Source organism: Python bivittatus, unplaced genomic scaffold (assembly GCF_059951505.1).
Source record: "Python bivittatus isolate LINGU-HERP-01145 unplaced genomic scaffold, Pbiv_v1 ctg000580_np1212, whole genome shotgun sequence".
NCBI lineage: Eukaryota > Metazoa > Chordata > Lepidosauria > Squamata > Pythonidae > Python > Python bivittatus.
Genome location: NW_028277087.1, coordinates 3802977 through 3826196, shown reverse-complemented (window position 1 = coordinate 3826196; position 23220 = coordinate 3802977). Strand labels below are relative to the sequence as shown.

Below are 23220 nucleotides of genomic sequence, written 5' to 3'. Positions count from 1 at the left end.
CCCTGTCCAAACCCTGAAATAATCATCATCATCATCATCATCATCATCATCATCATCATCATCATCTTCTACAAAATCCATGGAATGATATTTAATGAATGAACTAATTATGATTTTTTTTTTTTTTTACCGAGATGCATATGCCCCTCCATTCCTCCCCAAAGGCTCTGAGTGGCTTACAAATGATACGAAAGAAAGTGGGGGGAAAGCTGCTTATGACCGTCGCGGAAGATGGCTAAGGCTGGCATCCACAGCCCTCTCTATATTTTCTTATCTCTACGTCCTCCCGCGATCACCGCCCTCCTCAGGCGCGACCCTCGCAATGCCTCCCGGGAGTGGTGGTTTCCAATCCTCTTCCGGCCGCCTGCGCGGACAGCCCATCGGGCGGCGAGAGAGCCAGCGAGAGGAGTCCTCCCCGCGGGTGCAGAGCGCCGCGCATGCGCAGGAGGGGGATAACCATGTGGGCTTCCGCGGCCGGGCGGTGAGATGCGGAGGGCGGCGGGGCGAACCGATGCTGAAGCTGCAAGGGACGCTGCTGTGGGGCCCAGGTCGGTGTTCCGGACGGCGGGCCGGGCCGGGGGGGCGGCGTGTGGGAACTGCCCAAGGAAACCTTCGCCTCGCCCCGGGTCTCTGGGGAAGGGCCGTTTGCCCTCTTAGGGGCGGGTGGATTTGAACCCGCCACTTTCCCCTCGTGGTGGGGGGGGGATAGGGGCACACACACACACACACCTTGAAATTTGGATCCCCTCCGCGTCCTCGTTGATTGGCAACGCTTCGCCAATTTGGGCGGATCTCGGAAGGGCGGAGCAGGGTTGGCCCGGGTTGGTCCTTGGATGGGAGACCACCAGGAAGGGCCACGAAGGTGGTCCAGAGGGGGAAGTTGAAAGAGATGCCTCGGAAGAAGGCTGGGATCAGCCGCTTCTGTGTTGACGCTAAGAAACCTGCCCGGCGGTGATGCCCCTGAAGGGATCGAGAGCCAGGCTCGTGGGAGATCTCGCCTGTCATTTATTTCCCGTCGTTGCCAGGGAAATCCACTCCCCCCCAACGAAGAAGGGAGCAAAGCCCTGTCTCCCCCCCCCCCACCTTAACGCAAACAAACTTAAACTGTTTTTAAAATGCTTTAAATTTTTTTATTGTGGTATTATACTGTTCTTGTATAATTGTTTTACCTGATGGTTTTATTGTAAGCTGCCCAGAGTCACGTAGGTGAGATGGGCAGCTCTGTAAGTAAATAATAAAAGGAGGGTCTCCAAACGGATGCCAACTCCTCTCATATAGCTTCCTCCAAACCCTTCCTGCAATTTTAGGGGGGGGGGCGGGAGGGCTTTTTCTCAGAACTACTTCCCGCAACTTAACCTGGTCAGTGAAAGCTGCAGCAGCTTCATTTGTAGAATATTCTAAACTTGGTTAGGATTTTTCCTGGGGGGTGGGGCGGTTGGCATATTGGAGGAACCCTAACCTCATTTGGTTTGAGGTGCTTGATAATCTAGAAAAGCAGGTGTGAATACGACCATTAAGAGGACGCTTTGCCTTCCTTAAATAAGAAGGAACTGATCCCCGCTCCTACCGAGGGTTGGGGAAAGGGTGATATAATGGATCAAGCTCCCATCCATGATTTTCTGTCATATATATGAAAGAGAACCTCTTCAAATTCTGGAATGTCAGCCCCAACCAGATTAAGCTGCTTTGAACCCGATGAATAAATAGCCTTGCCGGATATGAAATGCTTTTCTGCAATTCAGAGGAGGCCATATACTCCTTTTCCACTACCTGCTTTGTCAAGCTTATATACTACCTCCCTTACCAACCTGAAACACGCAGATGGGATAAATGGGTTGACTGCACATTTGTGATGCCCAGAAACAGGAGTTCTCTGGGTGATAGATAAGAAAGTCCTTACAAAACCAATATAGACTTGTTACGTCAACAATATAAAAGCCCACATTGAAACTAGCATAATGGATAAGTAAAAATCTGGAGCAGCAATAAATGTAGCGTCTTTTCCCACATCAGTACTATATCTTCTGAAATTATATCAAGGAAGGAAGGATGGACTCCACAAGAAAGAAAGAATCCAATCATAGTGAAGCAGTAACAACCCTCTGCCTTTCTGAAACACTGAAATCTTTCTCAAATGCTTTGGAAAATAGAACAGACCTCATTTGGTTGATTATGCTGTGGAGGGTGTTTTACAGCTGGAGGATCACCACTTTTCTCTGGTAACTACCTGCCTTGCTGCTAAGCTCCATTGTCTGGGAGGTAAAGCAGGAAGGATAGAAGCTGATTTGTTCTCTGCCTGTTGACACTTTGGAACCAGTTCCCATAACAGTCAACCTCCTCTCATTTTTTAGGGAGCCTCTCTGTGGGGGTGAGATGTTACTCCTCAGCCAGGGTGAAAGAAGAAACCAGGAAACTATGGTTACATGAACAGGTGGAACTGTTGGAGGGTAAGCCAGTAAATGAATAAAAATAATGTCTGTGCAGATACTTATGGGCAATTCGTATTCAGGCTGCATGTTTATGCATTTGAGTTGATTTATCGATTGCAATGATTTGTATGCTGCCATTTGAGTCACTCCGGGCAGCTTACAAGAATACATAAATCCAGAATATGAAACGTTTTTTAAAAAATCTTCTGCTCTCTTCCAAACTCACTCAGTAGGTCTTCAGCTGGTTTTTAAAGGATAAAAGGGTGGTGTCGACCCTTTGAGGTAGGCCAGGTCAGGGAACAGGCCCTACAAGGAATACTAGACCTCCCCTTTATTGATCAAGGCTATAAGAGTAGAATCTTGAAAGCCAGACAGTGTTTCTCTTATACCCAAGAGAATCAAGGTGGGCCGATAGAACAACCTTCTACTGGAAATCTGAATAGCGCTTTGTTCCTGTCCTTTAGAACGATATTTCTCAACCGTGGCAACTTTAAGATGTGTGGACTTCAACTCCCAGAATTCCTCAGCCAGCATGGTTGAAGTCCATACATCTTAAAGTTGCCAAGGTTGAGAAACACTGCTTTAGAGAAGCAGTTACAGTAGAGTTGTTCAAAAAGGCTTTTGGCTAAGATCTGTCACCTCTTATTTTTATATTATTTATTTATATTATAGACCTTTTATTTTTTTGTTTTGCTGTTGGAGTCCTTGAATTGATTACACTGTGGCTTTAATCTATTGTTGCTTTGCTGTATATGTGTACCTGAAACTATTATTGTGCTGGAAAACTGCCAGAAGTCTGTGGAATATGATGGTATGAACATTAAACCAGTGAGTAGATAAATAGTGCTCATTCAGAAATAAATCTCTGTGCGTTCAGTGGAACTTGTTTCCATTCATAATCTTTCTGCCTGGCTACAGGAGAGGAGGGAAGGAGCAGTGTATTCCATTCCCCTGGGTGAATTACTTTTTCTAGGAATCTCTTTCAAGCTGGATGCAACAGTGTACTTTCCGATAAGGTTGACGACCTGCCCTTGCTTTATTTTCCTCTTCCCTCCCTGATCCTTTTTCCTTTTGTATCAGATCATGAGTCCATGAGAAGGGATTGTTCTTTTAAATCTCTGTGCATTGCCCCAAGATACTTTGCTTTATAATGTTTACATATTTATATATTCTCCAACCTGGTGCCCTGAGCTGGAACTGGAAAGCAATTTAGAACCACCACGCTAGCTGAGAATTCCAGGAGGTGAAGTCCAATGTTTGGAAAATGCCGTATACAGTGGAACCTCGGGTTACGAATTTAATTCGTTCCGTGACTCTGGTCGCACCCCGAATTGGTCGCAACCCGAAGCAAATTTCCCCATAAGGTTCAATGTAATTACCGTTAATCCGTTCTGGCGTGGAGGACAGGGAGGCGGCTATTGCTTGGAGGGAGAGTCCCCCTCCCTATGACCATGTGTCAGGGACGGAAAAATGGCTGCGGACCACGTGCCAGGGGTGGAAAAATGGCCGCGGACCACGTGTCAGGGGTGGAAAAATGGCCGCGGACCGTGTCACGGGAGGGAAAATGGCTGCGTATCTTGCTCGTACCCCGAGGTGGAGTTCGCAAATTGAGGTAAATTTTTGCGGCCGGAGCTGGTCGTAACCCGAAAAGTTCATTAACAGAGGCGTTTGTAACCCGAGGTACCACTGTATTTTGGATTTCAACTTCAAAACAGTCCCTCTTTCTGTTCACCCCACACCACTATAGCTCATACATTTTGTTCTTGTTTCCTCCCCACAGTGTTGGAAGCTAGGGTGAAGCAACTGCGGGCTGATAACGAATCGGAGGTACTAAAGCCCAAGATGCAAATATCTCAGATCACAAAATTCAAGTACTTTCCGCACCCCAATACACAGAAAACAGCTGCACCCCAAACACAGAAAACAGCTGCACCCCAAACAGCTCAGGGCAAGCGAGTCCCAAAAGATAAAGCAGTGCGTATCGTCAAGCCGAATTTTTGGAAGATCAAGCTGAAGATGGAAAAATATGTGACTAACATGGCACTTTTGAAAACGAAGACCAATGCCTTGGAATCCATCCTCCGTTCTAATCAAACTCTGGAGGGAAAAAACTCCCCACAGTTCCTGGCGTCAGTCTGGAAATCAGTAGCACACGGCTCCGAGGGAACCCAAAAGTCGAGCAGCAACATCAGTCCAGCTAGGAGGCTGGCCTGGGAAAAAATCCAGTCTCCTGTTTCTTCTCCCACCAAGGCCTCCAAGGAGCCTGTGCTGAAGCTTAATGAAACGTTGCTGCAAGAGATGGGAGTCTACCAGGATGAAATTCAGATGAGCATTTTAGCCTACATTGACACTTGCCTCTTCCTCACCCAGAAGAAGAGAGCCCTGCAGTGTTTGTTGTACTTCCACAACTCCTTGCCGCTGAAGAAATGGTTGAATGCTCAGATGTTCAGTCTTCTCATGTGTCACTATTCCAAGCAGGTATTCCTTTTGCCTCTTTTCACACACAAAGCCTTCCTGGGAGGGTCCCACTTAGGAGATGACGTGCTTTCCCAAGTTGGGGGAGGAATTTGAATCCGGATCTCCTGGACTGAACGCTTGTTGCTCTCCGCAGCCATGGCCACTGTTGCGGGAAGGAGGGGAAGAGTAATCCATCCTGTCCAAAGGACACCCTGTTTGAGGTGGGGGGGGGGAATCTGCCATCCTCTTGCACCAGGAGGAGCAAGAAAGACTTTAAAGAGGAAGAACGGTGTTGGCCGTAGAGCACTGGGGTGGGGAGAGCTGAGTTTAGATCCTGGCTCAGCCATGCATCTTTTGACATTAACATTATGCCTGTTGCTCTTTGCTGCTTAGGGTGGGGAAATATGCCTGTCAGCTGGACAGTGGGGTGGGGTAAGTGTGGGGCATGTGACTTAAAAGAGGAAGAAGGTGCCCTGTCTTCTAGCTAGGTCTTGCCTGCTTCGCTATTCTCATTGCAGAATTTATAGATGGTGTGTATTGATACATGCAGTGTATAGACGGCACGTTTATATATATGCAGAATATAAAGATTATGTGCATTTATATACAGGCAGTCCTCTACTTACGAACAGGTTACGTTCCAAGAGGCTGTTCGCAAGTCCATTTTGTTCCTAAGTCCAACCACAGCACACTGCATATGTACGCCCGGACAGTTACAGCGTGCAACCGTAAACATCTGGGTGTACGTATGCAGCACGCTGTAAACTTCTGGGACTTTCATTGTTGAAGTTGTTGGAGGTTTGTTTGTATCGGCGAAAGTTTGTAACTTGAAAGTTCGTAAGTAGAGAACTGTCTGTATATGCAGAATGTATAGATTATGTGCATTTATATGCAGAATATATAGATTACAGTGTGTGTGTGTGTATACTGTAGCCCCAATTCGCTATTTGCCCTCTTTTAAGCTGGCTCCTAGCAGTCTTTAAGTCAAACTACTTTCTGGAAGCTTTCTGTTCTTGTTGTGAAGACCCTAAGAAGGAGAAGAAAAAAAAATGAAACAAAAATGGAGCAGTAGAGACACAGCTGCCAGAGAGGCCCTACGTGGTGGCCATTCCTGCACTCTGTGTCAGTTCCCTGGAAGACTAATGGTGGCTTAACCATAAACCGGGGGCTACTGATTGTAGCTAACTGCTTCTGGGCTAACCTTAGTCACATTTCTGGGCCCAGACAACACGCTAAGCCACAGTATGGCTTAGTGTGTTATATATGAATGTGGTCAATGAGTTTTTTCAACTGGTTTGCAAGGCTGCAGAAGCAGAGCTGCACGTTATGTTCTGGATCACGTTACGGTTCTTTTTGAGGGCTGGGTGGTAGATAAGAGTAGCGGGATTGAGCGTGTGCTTGTATCCCATCCCTGTTTCCTTCTCTGTGTAGGCTGGGCTGAAGCAAATTGGCTGGCTGTTTTCCATGCTGGAGGAAAACAAACTCAAGCCGAATCAGGACTGTTATATGGCTGTGCTGAGCTGCATGGGTCGGTTGAACTCCGAGTCCCATATCATTTCGAGGTAAGGAGCTGCAGTGCAAATAATCTTCAAGCTCCTAGAAGTAGGACAGCCGTAGGATGCTGTTTCTGTTTGAATTGGTTGTGCGGGGGACCCATGATGTGAAGGAAAAACAGCACTCTGGCTGTGTAGCTCTGAAGGTTATACAGACCTTGTAATGGTATGTGGGAAAGACCTCGGGAGACGGGGCGAAGAGACGCTGTCAAGGGAACGGTCAGATAAGAGGGAGCATAGCCCACAGCTGGATACTGGGCGGAGCAAGAGGCTCAGAAGGGACCCTCCCTAGTTTCTTGGGCAGCAAAGGAGACGGGAGAATTGTACTTTCAGACTTGCAAGATTCTGTCAGTGTAGATGACCTATTGCTCTGTTCCTACCAGATTCTTTTTATGTGATTACATTTGTAATTGTCTGGAAGTTACTGTGTGCCCCCTAGACCCCTGTACACTCTGTCCCCAAGCTTAAGGCAAACTCTGGATGACTGTCCTTCCTCCAACAGATGTATCGAGCAGCTGCAACATGATGGATTCTCCCTGGAAGACTTCTTCCGAGACTCCACATACGAAGACAGTGAAGTGACGATGGCCTTGAGAGCCATCCAGAAGGTCAAGCCAGACTTCAAGCCACATTTCTTTTCCCCTGAAACCTGTGCAGTGCCGCTGCTGGAAGAATTCTATAAGAAGGTAAAATTGGAGTCTTTGTATGACCGTAGATACCTGGCTGTGGCCTGCCATAAACAGCCGTGTCCCTGTAGGACAGGAATGTCCTCTCTCTGGCTCTGCTTCTGCAGCCTACCAGCCTTCTTCCCTAAGAGCCAGCAAGGCCAAGGCAAAAACTGGGCCGAGCCATGTCAATAATAAATTTGGATTTTAACTGAACATTTACTCTTCGTTAAAATAACACCGGTTGAATTGTGGGCAGTGACTGAAATTATCGGCAGAAAGTGGTGTGTTGCTGACCATATCTGGGCTTCGAAGTTAAGCACGGTTGGCTTCGGTTAGTATTTGGATGGTAGGCCATCAAAAGGCCAGGTCTAAGCTGAAAAGTTTGAAAAATAGCTTGAAAGAAGGAAGAGACAAACCATTATTGTATTACTGCCGAGGCAAGTACCTGGTCCTGTCTGTGAAGAGGAGAGATTCAGTCAAGACTTTATTTTAGCACAGCTGCTCCCAGGTTGGCTTCCCGTGCATGCTGGACATGAAAGAACCCAATGTTCTTGCTGTGTTCGTATCCCATGTGATGCCAAACAGATACAGCATATAGTGGCGTAACATGATTGACCGATTCACACATGCTAAGGTGATAACTGGGTTTGCCCGCTATGCTATCCAGCCTCACATTTCTTTTGTTACTTATTTATGACAGTTCTCAATTGCTTCATTTGCTCAGTGGTGACATTCACAGTGGGAGGGGTCCTCTTAAGCCAAATGCAGCGGCCCTTCTCCTGGTAGTCACTGAGCTGAGAATAAGGCTTGGGTTTGTACATCATGCTCGCTTGTGGGTAATTTAACCATGGTTTGCTCCTGGGTTCATATAACGCATTATGCTCCAGCAGAGTTGGATGGTTCGAGGTTTAGTGCCCGGTTCACCTCATCCACTTCACCTGAAATAGAGAGTAGTGAAAAACACGATTGCTGAGTACATATAACGTGTGGTATCCAAACGTATTCAGTGCATCGTGGCATAATGTGATAGCCTGGTTCAGCCAATATGTTAAGACGAAAGCTGGGCGCGCACAATGTGCTAGATCACAAACTGACCGATCTCATTTTAGCTTAGCTGAACAACTTACACCAACCCAATTGGAATCTTTCATTTTTCCCCCTGTTGGAAGCTCTGGGTTTTTTATAGGCCACGTGTGATCTGTGCCCTTGGGTCGTAAATTAGGATGACCTTAAATTAACCTTAAATTAGGATTAAAATTCCTGCTGTGCACTTAGTTAATTAAGGAATTAATTAATTAAGGAATTAAACTTGACTTGAGGGCATTTTTTTTCTTTTAAAGAGTGCCAGCAGGATTTGCCTACCTTCAGTTTATGCAATTTTTTGCCTCTGACTCTGGGCCTTTCCTCTTTTGCACCCGTGCAAAGCCAAAAGCACCCCAGCGGCTTTTTTCCCAGCACGTCTCTACAACGCGGCCTTCATCTCTTCCCCAGCACATAAGTGAAGCAGATTTCAAGTATCCTAGCTGTGCCAGACATAAAGTAGTCTCTCTTCCCCCTTACTGTGCCCCAATCCAAGGTCAGCCTTAAGGGTCATAAAACCTGTTCAGCTTCATCTTCCATGGAGGGAAGGTGAACGGATGGCAGTGATTGGAAACCAAAGCAAAAGAGACAGGTGAGAGATCAGCGGTGAGGGCCCTGGAGGGCAAGGGCACATTATATCTGGTACGGCCATCCTATGTCTCTTGTTTTATTTATTCATTTAAAAGACATACATGGCCATCCATTTTGCGTTCCATAAGCCTGGGTGGCCTCCAAAACAACAATAAAACATCAAGCCATAACAAAAACTCCCAGTACCCCAAAGACAAGCACGCCTCCATGCGTCCGCATTCAATCTGCGGGGCTCCAGCCTCACCTACCCCAACACTTACGGGAAGAGCCAGCTCTTCAACGCCTTTCGAAGGGTGGGGTGGGGTGGTGCCAGATCTTGATGTAAAGGGCAGAAGGAATAACCTTGGGGAACAGGAGGAAGAGCCACAACCAAGACAACAGTGGGATAAAAGAGATCTGAGTCCGGGGCAGAAATTTAGTTTAAGAAAGCGTCTCAAACAAGACCCTCCCTAATTCTCATGAAGATAAAGAGCGGGAGAGGGGAAGCATATTCCCACTTGCAAGATTCTGTTACTGTAACCTTATAATAAAAGTAGTATTAGCAGGACATCTAGTCTACCTTGAAGGGCTGACATTCAGTGGGAAGGGTGTTCCCCAAGGCAGGGGCCACTAGAATGAAGGTTTGCTTCCTAGATCCCACTAGATCAGGGTTCCTCAACCTGAGCTGTCAGAGTCTGCACACTCATTCCCAAAGTTCAGTAAATCTTCTGGAGTCTGATTAGTTCCATTAAAGATTTATTTATTAAGAGCAAATGCACAGCATCTATAGGTTGTTAAGTCTAAATATTGCTAAGCAAAACCTCTCCTTTTAAGCCCCTTTCACCCCCCTTCTACTTTCTTTTCCCGCTTGGAATTCTTCGTGCCTTTCTCCTGGTCTCACGGTTGCTTGACCTTGTTGGCGCCTCTGCAGAGATAACAGCAGCACCTGGCTTGGCATTTTCCTCCTCCCTTCTCCTAACTTCTATGGCGGGAACAAGCAAGTAGGCCTCTAAGTAACAGTTTAACCATTTAACTGTCAAATATGCATTGCTGGTCTAAATTAAAAGAAACTAAGATTTCTAGCTTGCGTAGATCCTGACATGAGCAACTTTAAGATGGGTGGACTTCAACTCCCAGAATTCCCCAGCCAGCCATGTTGCTGAGGTTGAGGAACCCTGCACTAGATGACCATATTTAAGGGAAGGGACCTGGAGGATACCCACCCTATCTGACCTGGTGACACAGGCAACAACCCTCCTCCACACTTTTTCCTGGCTGGCCCATAGTCATGTGAGCTCAGGAAAAGTAGGTTTCAGTCAAGAAGGTAGCAGCAGGGAGCAACCTCTCCTTCATGCTCAGTAAACGTGCATTTGTTTTAAGGAGCAGCAGACAGGTTGAAAGAGGGTGCCTGCACTGGGTCCGAAGCACCCGTGTCCACTTTGGATCCAAACACTGCGCATCTTGGGATGGCAAATTTTTTAGATGTTTTAATTTTCTGCTGACTTGGAAAGGTGGAGTGCACTTCAACTCAGCTGGGGGGAAAGATTCCCCGTCCTTCTTGTCCGGCTGTCTGCTCTAGTTTCTAGGTGTCCCTGGGACATCCCCACTGATTCTTCCTCTTTTCTTTTCCCCCAGGAGAAGCCCGTTTCTTACGCCAAGCTCAATTTCACGGTGCAAGATCTGCAGCAGCGGTTCCGGAAACAATACAGCTTGGAGAATTCTGACAGGGTCACAATCGAGTCGGTGGAAGCCGCTAAACCTATCACAGCTACTGCTATCAAAGCGGTAAAATTCATTCTTGAGGAGAAGGTTGCGTTTCCAGCCAGAATAAAAGGGGAATTGATGAATACGTTGTGTTTCTAAGGGGATCCATGGCTAATCCTAGGAAGGGAAAACATTAATGTCTGGAGTTTGGTAAGCTGTGCCCCGAAGGAGTGGCCGCCTAAACAACATGCCAGGAAGAGTTTAGGTGAACTCATATTGCTGTTTTATTGTTAAGTAGGCTTACAATATGGAAAATTGAATGGTAAGTTCTTGATGGCAGAAGGCAGCTGCCAAGCCGCTGGGCATATGGTGGGTCTGCAGCTACCCCAGATGAAATGAAATTAAAATGACTGAAATCCTCATTCATAATTTCAATTTCCAGGGCCACCCACTCTGGGCTGCTTGCAAGGCTTAAAACCACTGATGTGAACAGTTTTAAACAGTGTTTTTCAAACTTGGCACCTTTAAGATGGGTGGACTTTAACTCCCAGAATTCTCCAGGCAGCATGCTTGCTGGGGATTCTGGGAGCTGAAGTCCACCCGCGATGCCAAGGCTCCATTTGATTATGCTGGCTAGTAGATTGCGTAATTCGGTCCTCTGTGGGTAGGGAAGGATTTGCTGGTCAATGCAAAGGACATCTGTGTTTTCTTCAGTAGCTGGGAAGTCCTAAACCCTGGAACTCATTCTTCTGGGCTAAAAGCATCACATTTTTCTGAACCCGTTTCCAAGGTATCTGAATTAAGGTCTGTTTCCAGACATCTTGAGGCATTGAGTTCCATAGGTGTTTACCGCATGTCACCTGGTGGTGTTTCCTCTTCCCTCTGCCCTAAATCTGCTACCTCATTAGTTTCATTAGCCATCCAAAGTTGTGATTTCATAGGAGAGGGGCTAAAACAATTTCCCTGCCTCAGAATGCTTTTTTTCCAGACCTTTCCGCATTACTGTTATTGGGGTGTGACTCCTATTCTGGCCAAAGAGGCTTTTAAATGTGTTCATGGAAAGTTTCCACAAAACTAAGAAGTTTTATGTTTTTATTTATTTATATTTATATTTTTATTATATTATATTTTTATATTTATTGTATTATATATTATGCTATATAAATATATGTTATATAATACAGTGGTACCTCTAGTTACGAACTTAATCTGTTCCGTGACTCTGGTTGCAACTCGAGTTGGTCTCAAGTTGAGGTAAAGTTTCCCATAAGGTTCAATGTAAATACGGTTAATCCGTTCCGCCCTCCGAATTTGGTCGCACCGCGAGGCAAATTTCCCCATAAGGTTCGATGTAAATACGGCTAATCCGCCCTCCGAATTTGGTCGCACCACGAGGTAAATTTCCCCCATAAGGTTCAATGTAAATACGGCTAAACAGTTCTGAAACATGTGCATTTTATTTTTAAACCTCAAAAACCTTCCAAACGCCACAAAACACACCACAAGCCTCACCGAACGTCTCCTTGCTACCGCGATCTCGCCCACAGGAAGCCGCGACTGCGTGGCAGCAGGGAAAATGGCCGCAGATCCGGTTCGTAAGTAGAGGCGGAGTTCGCAAGTAGAGGTAAATTTTGGGGCCGGAGCTGGTCGTATCTTGAAAAATTCGTAAGGAGGGGCACTCGTAACTAGAGGTACCACTATATATACCGTATTTTTCCGACTATAAGACGATACTTTTTTCTAAAATCCTTACCCTAAAAACTGAAGGGCGTCTTATTCAAGGAAGTCAGCCGAGAATCGCGGTTGCAAAACTGCCAAACTTTGTTTCTGCAGAGAGGCTTCCTCCTATTGCTAGCCTCCAATCATGAGTGAAATAGCTTGTCTCCCAAACAGACTTCCTCCAATCACGAGCCTGATGTAACTGACGTCAGCTGATGCTGAACAAACCAATTAGAGGAAGTCTGTTTGCAGAGACAAGCTATCTGCAGTTTCACTCGTGCTTGAATGTAATCAGTTAAGCAAAAGAGCCTGGAAATATGGCTGCAGAGAGACAGTTTGGACCTCCTCCCACCGAGTGTATCAGGTCAATGTTAACTAATTACTAAATAAAAATGTGTTCTGCACTATCTTTAAAATATTGATTTTTTAATTTTGGGCTGGAAAAGTGGGGGTCGTCTTGTACATGGGGGCGTCTTATTGTCGGAAAAATACGGTAATTATATATATAATTGTATAATATATGATATATAAATATATATTATATAAATATATTTATTCTATTATTATATTTCTATATATATTTATATTATGTTTTAAGAAGTCTGTGCTTTTATATTATGTTTTAAGAAGTTTGTGCTTTTATAAACTTGTGAGGATAGGCGCAAATCCTGCACGGAGAAGGCGGGGTTGGTCTAGATTACCTCTGAGATCCCGTCCAACTCTAAGAGTCCATGCTTTTTGCCTGCTTCCCATAACTAGAAATGACCAAGCTGTGATTCTCTGGGAACACAACGTCACATCGGTGTGCGTAGACGTCCTTGGCTTCTTAAGAAACTCCTTGAGCCCAGGTTCGGGGTGGAGGTGTGGTGATTGCTCTTGAAGAAACCCCAAACCCGGTGGAGTTGCCCAGACTTATGATACTGGGGTACTGTAACCTGATGTCCTTGGGAACATACTCAGAGGCAGTTTGGGAATTCACGGTGTCTGCCCTATGAGGTAGACCAGATCAGGAACATAACTCCACAAGAAGATTGGAACTCTAAAACCATTGACTGAGACAGGGTATAGCAGGGTTTCACAACATCAGCAGCTTTAAGAGGTGCAAAGTCGAAGTCTGCACCTCTTAAAGTCACTGATGTTGAGAAACACTGGGCTGCAGTAACAAAATCTTGCAACTCTGTTTTCTCTTCCATCCTTCTTATTCCTCAGGAAAACAGTCTGAGTCTTTTTCTAATACTTTCCTACCTCTCTGAGCTTAATACATGCTTCTTCTGTCCCTGTTGTTGTCTTACTGACTTCTGGATGGCTTCTCCAAGGTTAACTCCATGACCTATGGCCACCATCAACCTGACCCAAGTTAACTCTGCCCTGACTCACTGTGGAGACCACATTTTAGACCTGGCTTTTATCTCAAAACAGTGACAAAGTGATCGGAGTTGAGGGACATGACCATTGCTCCCTTGTCATTGACAGGTCACTCCCTGTTGGCTTTGGAATTGCCTGGTCCCAGACCTCACCGCAGAGAGGCAGGACCTTTTTGAACAATCCACCCCATACACTTGATGGACCCCATTAGCTTGTGGTGATAAAGACAGAAAAACATAGCTATTTTTCTGCCCTTATTGAATCTTCAGAGAACCAGCTGGTGGCCCTGTTTAGGATAACCCACTCTCTCTTATGTAAGAAGGTCTGGGACATATTTGCAGGGTTGCCGTGAGGACTGTTCTAGGTATCTGTCGGATCATGTTGCTCAGATTCACTTGGAGTTGGAACCAAGTGTTCCCACCCACGATCTTTCCCAGAGCCTGGAGGTTGGAGGGTCATTGGATGGGGGAGAACAAGCTTTGATGCAACCCTGGTAAAACTGGATAGCCATAGGTTTTAACACCCCAGATGTCCATCTTTAACTCTGCTTGGGAGTGTACTTTCCCATTTGGAGTTGTTGTGCAGTTGGGGGGTCTTCCTAGATGATGGAGTCTTTGATGCTCTCTGAGCTTCATTGTCCAGGTCTTCCTAGACTCTTGGCTCTTGCTTGAAGAGCAGGTGGCCGCTGTGGCCAGGTGAGTCTTTGCAACACTGGCTGGGGAATTCTGGAGGTTGCAGTCCACGCATCTTAAAGTTGCCAAGGTTGAGAAACACTGGATTCAGCCATGCACCCACATCTTTAGGGCTTAATGCACTAGGTGAATAGCCACTATGCTATGATTTCTTTAACAATGACTTATTGGATAAACTACCATTGGTTGAGTTTGCACAGACACGCAAAGCATGTTATGGCATACTGCACGATGTGGATCCAAAGCACTTCTTTTTTTACTATTTTGCTGAAATATTTATTTTTATTTACTCACGAGATTTATCTGCTGCCTCAATCCAAGAGAACTTGTATTAGTGAATAAGGATGGGCACTGTTTCAAATTTACCTGTTTCCAATTCAGAATGCCCTGTTTTGAATGCAGAGCACCTCATCCACGGCCAAGGCAGTTGTTTCGTTCTCAAGGGAGGGTGTTTTGCACTCAGGAGTGGCTGTTTCAAATTCAGAAGAGTTGGGCTCAAGACGTTTTGCACGCTGCAAAACATTCAGTTGGTGGTCTAGTGACTTACCTTTTCTCTCCCCCTTCCTTTTCCACAGCGGACAGTTTTGACCGAGATCCGTTCACACTGGCAGATAACTCTTCTTCACAATCTGAAGAAACTCAAGCACCGGGAGAAAATTTGGCGTTCTGCCAAACTAGATATCTATCCTTTCCTTTGTGTGCTGAAGGAGAAGGAATATGTAGATCTTCTGATGCAAGTAAGCTGTGTTGGTTGCCCCTTTGTGGCTTCTCCCCATTTGCAAGGGGAGGTGGTCTAGAAGGGCTGTTTCTCAGGAGGAGCACTAGCATGATAGGTCAGTCTCCCTATGGAGATAATGCTGCCCCCCCCCCCCCGCTTCGGTTTCTTTCCTCACTGTAAACCAGTGTTTCTCAACCTTGGCAGCTTGAAGATGTGTGGACTTCCAGAATTCCCCAGCCATCTTCAAGCTGCCAAAGTTGAGAAACTCTGCTGTAAACAATGCTTCCAGGGAGCATTGGCGAGACAGCATTTGCTGATAGATTGGATGCTGCATTGGCAGGGGCATCAAAAAAGTCAAGATGCCACCTGCACCATCCAAACTCTACTCCTTTTTGCATGACACAATGCAACAGGGCTTGGGTTGCACAGCTTTGGCCATCTTGACTCTTTAGATTTCTCCCTCCCTTGGGCAGATGCATTGATCTGTGAATTTTTATGTATGGGTAGTCCTTGCTTAACAACGGTAATTGGAACCGGCAACTCTCTTGCTAAGCAGCGCGGTCATTAAGTGCAATGTCACGTGACTGCAGTAACTTACGACAGCAGTTTCAGCACTTCTAGTTACCGTCATTAAGCGAATCCCATGCTATTGTTAAGCATGACACAAAATTGTCGCCGTTTGTGACTTCCTGCTGGCTTCCCCATTGACTTTGGTGGTCAGAAGCTGGCAGGGAAGGTCGCAAATGGCAATCACGTGATGCCAGATGCTGCAACTGTCATAATTGTGTCTCGGTTGCCAAGCACCCAAATCGCAGTCATGTGACCGGGGAGAGACTGCGACAGCCACAATTATGAGGACCTGTCAAAAGTACCACTCATTCAGCACTGTCATAACTTTGAACAGTCGCTGAATGAGTGGCCGTAAAGCAAGTTCTACCTGTATAAGTTGTTGGTTTATTATTATTATTATTGTTATTTTTACTACTGCTGTGGATGCTTGATTTCTACAACTGTGGATGTTTTAATTCTGTTGCTATATATTCTGGTTGGTAAGATCTCCAGGCATCCAAACAGATTGCAATGAAGTATGGACCTGCTAAATACATGGGAGGCAAGAGAACTCCCAGCTGGTGATTGGTGGCTATTAAAAATAAGGACCAAACAACCAACCTGGTACAAAATGGGCAACAAGTTTGGGCATAAAGACCTGGTTTTGTCCATTATGCTAAGCCACGGTTGGCTTAATTTAAGGATTTTTTCACTAAACAGCAGTGACTTATCTTCACCATAAGTTACATATTATAATTTACCAACCGCAATAACTCGATCCACACAGCAGGTTAATAAGGGTTGTCCACAAGGGGGGTCAGAAAAGGCAGTATGTTGGCCAAAGCCCACCTCTAAAAGGAGCTGAACTTTGATTGCGCAATTGTGCTAGCCATCTTGACAAGCTGAATGGAATAATGCGTATCATGGCTTATTGCCATGTATGAACCCGGCCCACGATTCTGGGAGAGAGGAGACTAAGATTGAGTTCACATATTACCCAGAGCCATAGTCTGTTTAACCCTGGTTTGCTAAATCAACTGCAGTTGGCTGGGATCATACCACAGGTGAAGCCTAAATTTTGCTGATAAGTTATACAGTCATAAAAATAAGTAATACATTAAAAAATCACTGAAAAAAATCATGAACTGCAGTTAATTTAGGGTAAGCCTAAGTTTTGCAATAATATTATTATTTTAGGGTAATATTATTATAATATTATTATATTAATAATATATTAATATTATTAATTATTAATTTAGGGTAAGCCTAAATAATGCAATAATAAAAACCCTAAATAATAAAAATCAACAAAAAAATTAGAATGTTGCCTCTATTTTTTTTTTTTTTTAAAGTTAAAAACCTCTCCTGGCCACATCTCACGTCTCCTAAGGTCGTCTTTGCTCTGTCATCTCTTCTTTTCAGACAGTTTTCAGCCTGCCGGCCCTCGGGGAGAGCCTCACCATCTTGGCGAAGGATCTAGGTAACAGAGTCTACAATAAATACATCATTCTTAGAAAAACGCAGACTCTTTCGGCGGAGAATTATGAGAAGACCTATGATAGCTATGCCCATCTTTTTACCAGAGATAATCAGGTATCCAACTTCAGTTGTCTTAGGTGATCTTTAAATGCCTTCCTAGTTTCTTGATTTACCACTCTCATCCTCTGATTTCTTGGGTTCCAACAACTCAGGGCTGTTTTGGGCTAAAACTAGCTTCTTCAGAGTTGCTTTCTAGGGTGAGTTGATTGGTCAAGAGCAGAAGTTTTCAACCTTTTCCAGGCCACGTCAACTGTTAGTTTAAAAAAAAATGCCTGGAACTCCTGATCAAGAAGTAAAGCTCTAGTGACTGGAAAAATGGCAATATAATGAAAACTAAACTATTTAATGTAAATATAAAATCAATATTTCCAAAGTACAAAAACTTAAACTTGTAATTCACAGTTATTTGGAAGGTTGATGTTTTAACCAAACAAATCAATTCTTCAGGTGTTTTTCTTGTTACACAAAAATGTTTAAACTGCTCTTTTCTCCTCATGGAATTCTGCACATTTTCTTTTGAAATATTCAGGACTTTTATCTTTTAGGTTGGGATGTTTGGTTTCCAGATGTCTTCATAATTTTGCGGGATTCAAACTCTTGTTACCTCATACAATATTTGCTATTGTTCAACACCCAGTCCGTTTGGTGTTTCTTTCTTGCAGCTCATGTAAAACCAATACTGATAAAGCTCTGAACATATGTCCATTTCTTACTTATGCTTGATCTTAATTTCTCAAGACTTGTGCCAGAAGCAGCAGCACTGGAATTTGTCTTATTTTTTTCCTGTTTTCACCTTTTTTCTTTACCATCTGCCGTTCTACCAGTTAGTAGCCAGTGATCCTTATCAGGAAAAATATTTACAGGTAGTCCTTAACTAATGACCATTTGGCCAGTGGCCGTTCCAAATTACGACGGTGCTGAACGAATGGTGGTTACAACTGGCTCTCGGAGTTCTGGCTGTCCCAGTACCCCCATAGTCACATGATCACGATCTGGGCACTTGGCAACCTGTTTGCACTTATGACTGGTTGCCAACCCCCCCCATGATCACATGATCACCATTTGCAGCCTTCCCTGCTGGCTTTCCCAGAAAGTCAGTGGAGAAGCTGCCAGGAAAAGTTGCAAGTCACTGGGGGAAGTCTCCCCCATCCACACACCCTCCCCCAGCTCCTCTGCACTTGTGCCATGCTGGCCATTCACACCCCCCCGCATACCCTTTCCCTATAAGAAGTCCACGTGTCTTAAAGTTGCCAAGTCTGAGAAACACTGCTCTAGATCTAACTAGATGAACTAGACAAACCAACTCTGGCTTCTGATTCTGCACTAAAAACTCCCCCTGGTCACATAACTGCTCAACTAGTGAAGTGGGGAGTTAATCTGTAGGCAAATGCTCTAAATCAGGGGGTTCCAAACGGGGTTCCCTGAAAGCCTAGAGCTCTGCGAGAACTTGAGCGTCTTTCACAAGGAACTAAGGGGGGAAAAACCCAGAAATGTTTTGGTTGTAAATACACACTCAGTCATCCCATCTTCTCCTGCCTCCCCACTGCTCTTCCCCTCTTACTAGCTGTACGATCCCTGCATATTTGCAAGTGCTCCACACAGAAGCACTTTCCCTTTCCCTCTTCCTCATTTGGGTCTTCTGCGGTCCCATGTGTACATGCCCCACAACCAACTTCCTGCTTGCCCCCAAACAACTCCAACAAACCTTTCCTCCAGCGGCCCATGTTTCTTAAAGGGCAGCTGAGGGAGTCGAAAGCAGTAAGAACCTGAAATCCAGGAGGGGCTTCTACCTTGCTTAGCAACCCAAGAGCAAATTCCTCCCTCACTCTTCACTTTCTGTGTTGCAGATGGCATTTGGGTGTCCCCAAGAGTTCTGCTTAAACAACAAGGTGGCATCCTGTGCATGCCTACTTAGGAGTAAATCCCACTGAGTTGGGTGGGACTTAACCAAGAAGCTTAAGATTGCAAAGTTCGCTGCCACAACATAAGCTTCACCCCTTCCCTTGCCTCTACAGGTGAATAATTATTTGCCACGGGAATATTGGGAGAAACTAAGAGCAGAAGCAGGTTATAGCCCTTCCTTGACGAGCAACCAATGTGTCTGGCCCCCAAGCCTGCTGATGCAGCTGGGTTTTAAGTTGATGGAACTGCTAATCCAAAGTCTCAAGCTTGACAAAAAGTTGCTGCCTTCGCTCCCAGAAAAGTCAGTTATCCCTGTTCTGTATCATGTCTACGCCTTCCGCGGAACCAAGCAGGTGAGCGACCGGGAGCGCTGGTTAAGCGTGCAAAGCAGTGGGGAGCATATGCTGACTTCAGTTCAATTAATTTGCCAAAGGTGGTCTGCCTTTCCTTTCTACAGTGCCTATGATAGCACAAAATTGTAACACACTTTTATTTATTTATTTCGAGGTGTGTATGGCCACCTGTCTTATACGAGACAATCCTTAGTGGCTCAGAATGATATTAAATAATAATAGAATATATAAAACAGCCAACCCCATGACAATACCACGTATCCCAAGCGCAGCACCGCATCATCATGTAGACTCCCCAGGCTCTTACATTTGCTGGGCTCACTTCTAGTCTAGCCTGATGCCTGGGGAAAGAGCCAGGTCTTCACAGCTCTCTGGAAGGCTAATAGGGTGGGGGCCCTCTGAATCTCAGGGGAGGCTGTTCCAGAGGATTGGGTCAGTCATGGAAAAGGCAGGTCTCTGTGGTCCCACCAGATGGTAACATTTAAGGGAAGGGACCTGGAGGGTGCCCACCTCATCTGACGTGATGGGACGGGCAGATTCTCTTAGGGAGAGGTGGTCTTGCAAATAACCTGGCTCTATCCAATGTAGGGCTTAAAGGTGATGGGCACCTTGAACTCACTCAGAAGGCAACTGGAAGCCAGTGGAGCTCACACAGCGCCTGTGTAACATGGACAAAATGTGAAGCACCCAAAACTACATGAACCACTGCATGCTGGCCCAATTGTAACTTCTGAGTGGACTTTCAAGGGCAGCCCTATGTAGAGTGTGTTACAGTAGTCCAGCCAAAAGATGACCGAAGTGTGAGTGATGGTGAGCGAAGTCTCCTGGTCCAGAAAATGATGGAACTGGTGTGCAAGACGAACCTGTGCAAAGGCCCCTAAGCCATGGCTGCCACCTGCTGTCAGTCACACAAGGTAGACCAGACCAGGAAATTAACTCCACGACATAGTCCTCGCTTACTGACTGCTTGTTCAGCAACTGTACAAAGTTACGACAGTACTGAAAAAATAACTTTATGGCCAGTTTACGACCTTTGCATCATCCTTCAGTCATGTGATCACCATTACAGTCAGTACGTGTTATCCTGTGCCTGACCTGTCCTTTTCTTTTTTTCCCCCGTGCAGAGCAGAGAGATTGGAGAAGAAGGGATTGTAAGAGAGTAAGCTGTTTGCTCTTCTCCATGTCAAGAGCAGTGCGATTGTGCCGGCAGCCCTAGGCGGGAGCCGCGGGCTCACTATGTAGTGAGCTTACAGTATTCTCTTTAAATCTCTTCCTCTCCATCTCTCCGCTCTGTGAGTGGGGGGGAAAACAATAATTTCTGTAGGCAATCTCTCCTTTGCCTGACCCTCCCCAACCTCCTGCAGAGTGGAGAGATTGGAGAGGAAGGGATTTCAAGAGAGTACCGTAAGCTGTTTGCATAGTGAGCCCACGGCTCCCAGCCCCAGGCTGCCGGCGCAATCACATTGCATTCGATGTGTAAAAGACAGTAAGCAGGCACTCAAGCATGCCAAAGGGCAAGGGAAACAAAAGCTGAAGGTGTGAAACTGAGTAGTATTGTCTCTTTCCAGCTGGAAAGCACAGTCACAGTCACATGATTTCCCACTCAGCGGCTGCTTCACTTAGTGGTGGAATTGCCGCTCCCAATTAAGGTCATTAAGTGAGGACTACCTGTATTCCTGCCTTTGCAGCAACCTTTAGAGTTCAGGGCCAGCTTGCAGCTTTTAATCAAGGCTAAGATTATATATACCCCCTTAAACTATGCGGAGAAAGGACGGGGTCAGAATAATAGTGGTGGTAGTGATAGTATTAAGAATGGTAGTTGTTTTTTTTTAATCCTCTTTTTCTTACCTCTGCAGATAGGTTTCATTAAACCTCACTGTATTCTGACCCGGCTTCTTCAGGAGGCTTTTGAGACCACACTCACCTTCGACTCTTTTGTCCTTCCCATGCAATGTCCACCTGTGCCCTGGGTCTCTTCCCACTTTGGCGCCTACACCCTGTCTCCAGTCAAGCTGATGCGATGCGCTAATGGGGTGGTGCAGCACCAACTGCTTTTGGAACAGTGTCCCCATGACCACCTCTGTTTCGTCCTGGATGCTCTCAATTTCTTGGGCAACTGCCCTTGGAAAGTCAACCAACCCGTATTGGATTTGATCATCTCCATCTTCAACGATAAGGGCAATGAGAAATTGGGCATCCCGCCACCACCATCTTTGGAGGCCAAAGAGTTAGCCAAGCAGCTCGCTGAAAGTGCACCAATGTCCAAGTTGGCCATGAAGTGGAAGATGGCACAGTGCCGCAAGAAGGCGAGGGAGACGTACGGCTTGCGGATGGACATGCTATATAAGCTGTCCATCGCCAAGCACATGAAAGAAGAGGTTTTCTGGTTCCCCCACAATCTGGATTTCCGTGGGAGAACGTACCCTTGTCCACCTCACTTTAATCATCTTGGGAGTGACTTGACTAGGGGTATTCTCCTCTTTGCTGAGGGGAAACCACTTGGACCACGTGGCCTTGATTGGCTGAAGATCCATCTTGTCAACCTTACTGGTCTGAGGAAGAAGAGCTCTCTGAAGGACAGATTGGCCTATGCCAATGAGATCATGCCAGACATCTTGGAATCAGCAGACAATCCACTAACGGTACGTTCACGGGGGGTGCCATCTTTCAGTAAAGCATGCCTTTCTTGGGTACTTGTAGGGTTGCAGGGGTGGGCAATTTTTTGATGGCTGGGGCCCCATAGGAAACATGTATAGAGGAAGGGCACTAGTAAATGGAGAAAGATGCCAGGGGTGAGGCTATGTAAGCAGACCTGGGATTTTCACATTTCTCCTTCTTCTTGGAGAGAGTTTCATTCATTCTTCATTCTTTTTTCACTTTCTTTTTTTTTATTTCTTTCCCCCATTTATTTACTTATAAATTGTGTAGGTTGCTCTAGTCTGTTACAATTCTGGGTAGCTTACAAAATACAATAATAAAAATGCAGTAAAAACACAGAGTATCCCATCAAAAAGTCTGGAAGAAAACAACAATTTAAAAAAACAGAATGCCTCACAAGGGATCCATCACTCATTTTAACCCAGGGTCTGAGGTTTTAGGGGCTTGTTTAAATAGGCCCAGGGTAGAGGCCACACGAATAGTGGGGAAGAAATGGTGTTCTGGAGAGTAAGTGCCGTGGCAGAGAAGGTACACTTCCACGGTCCCACCAAGTGACATTGTTTAATTGATGGCACCTGGAATATTCCAACCCTGTCAGACCATGTGGGACAGGTAGAACCTGGGAGATAGGTAGTTCCTCAGATAAGCAGGCCTACGCCATGCTGGGCTTTATAGGTGGGGACCAGCACCCTGAATTGCACCCAGAAGCCAGCTGGCAACCAGTGCAACTCAGGGAGCAGAGGTGTCCTACAGCATGCCGTGGTCTGCCCATCATTGCTAGTGCTGCTGTATTCTGGACCAGCTGCAGCTCTGAGTAGTCTTCAAGGGCAGCCCCACATAGAACAGATTGCAGTAGTCCAATCATGAGGTGACCAAAGCATGAGTGACTTCTTAAGGACCTCCTGGTCTAGGAATGGACACACAACTGGTGCATTAGATGACTGTGCAAGGCTCTCTTGGCCAGAGCTGCCGTCGGGTGCTTGAGAGGAGCTGTGACTCCCTCCCTCCCTCCCTCCTACAGTCCCAGAATTGGCATTCAGGGTTAATGACTTTCAGGTCCAGCTTTTACTAAGGTAATATTATACAATAGATTATTTATTTGGCTTTATTTTACAGATATTTTTTATTTTACTGTCTTATAGCCTGTGCCACTCAAAAGATTGGATGGGGTGTGGGAAGCATCTCAGAAGGGACCCTCCCTAGTTTTCTGGAAAGTAAAAGTTTGATGGGGGAGGGAGGGAGGGAGGGAGGGAGGGAGGGAGGG

The 23220-nt window shown here is 45.7% G+C and overlaps 1 protein-coding gene across 2 annotated transcripts in view; it reads left to right on the top strand.

Moving 5' to 3' along the window:
* The first annotated feature begins 407 nt into the window (after positions 1-407).
* Positions 408-23220, top strand: part of POLRMT (RNA polymerase mitochondrial) — a 50696-nt gene continuing 27883 nt past the window's right edge. The window contains exons 1-10 of one of the 2 annotated variants that reach the window (XM_088149380.1): positions 408-548; positions 2352-2447; positions 4210-4907; positions 6318-6448; positions 6942-7125; positions 10393-10542; positions 14813-14974; positions 16927-17097; positions 19059-19298; positions 21155-21940. In XM_088149380.1, the coding sequence (XP_088005506.1) occupies positions 512-548; positions 2352-2447; positions 4210-4907; positions 6318-6448; positions 6942-7125; positions 10393-10542; positions 14813-14974; positions 16927-17097; positions 19059-19298; positions 21155-21940 (2655 nt within the window). In that variant the 5' untranslated portion in view covers positions 408-511. The remainder of the gene's footprint in view (positions 549-2351; positions 2448-4209; positions 4908-6317; positions 6449-6941; positions 7126-10392; positions 10543-14812; positions 14975-16926; positions 17098-19058; positions 19299-21154; positions 21941-23220) is intronic. The other variant, XM_088149381.1, reaches the window with a different exon arrangement.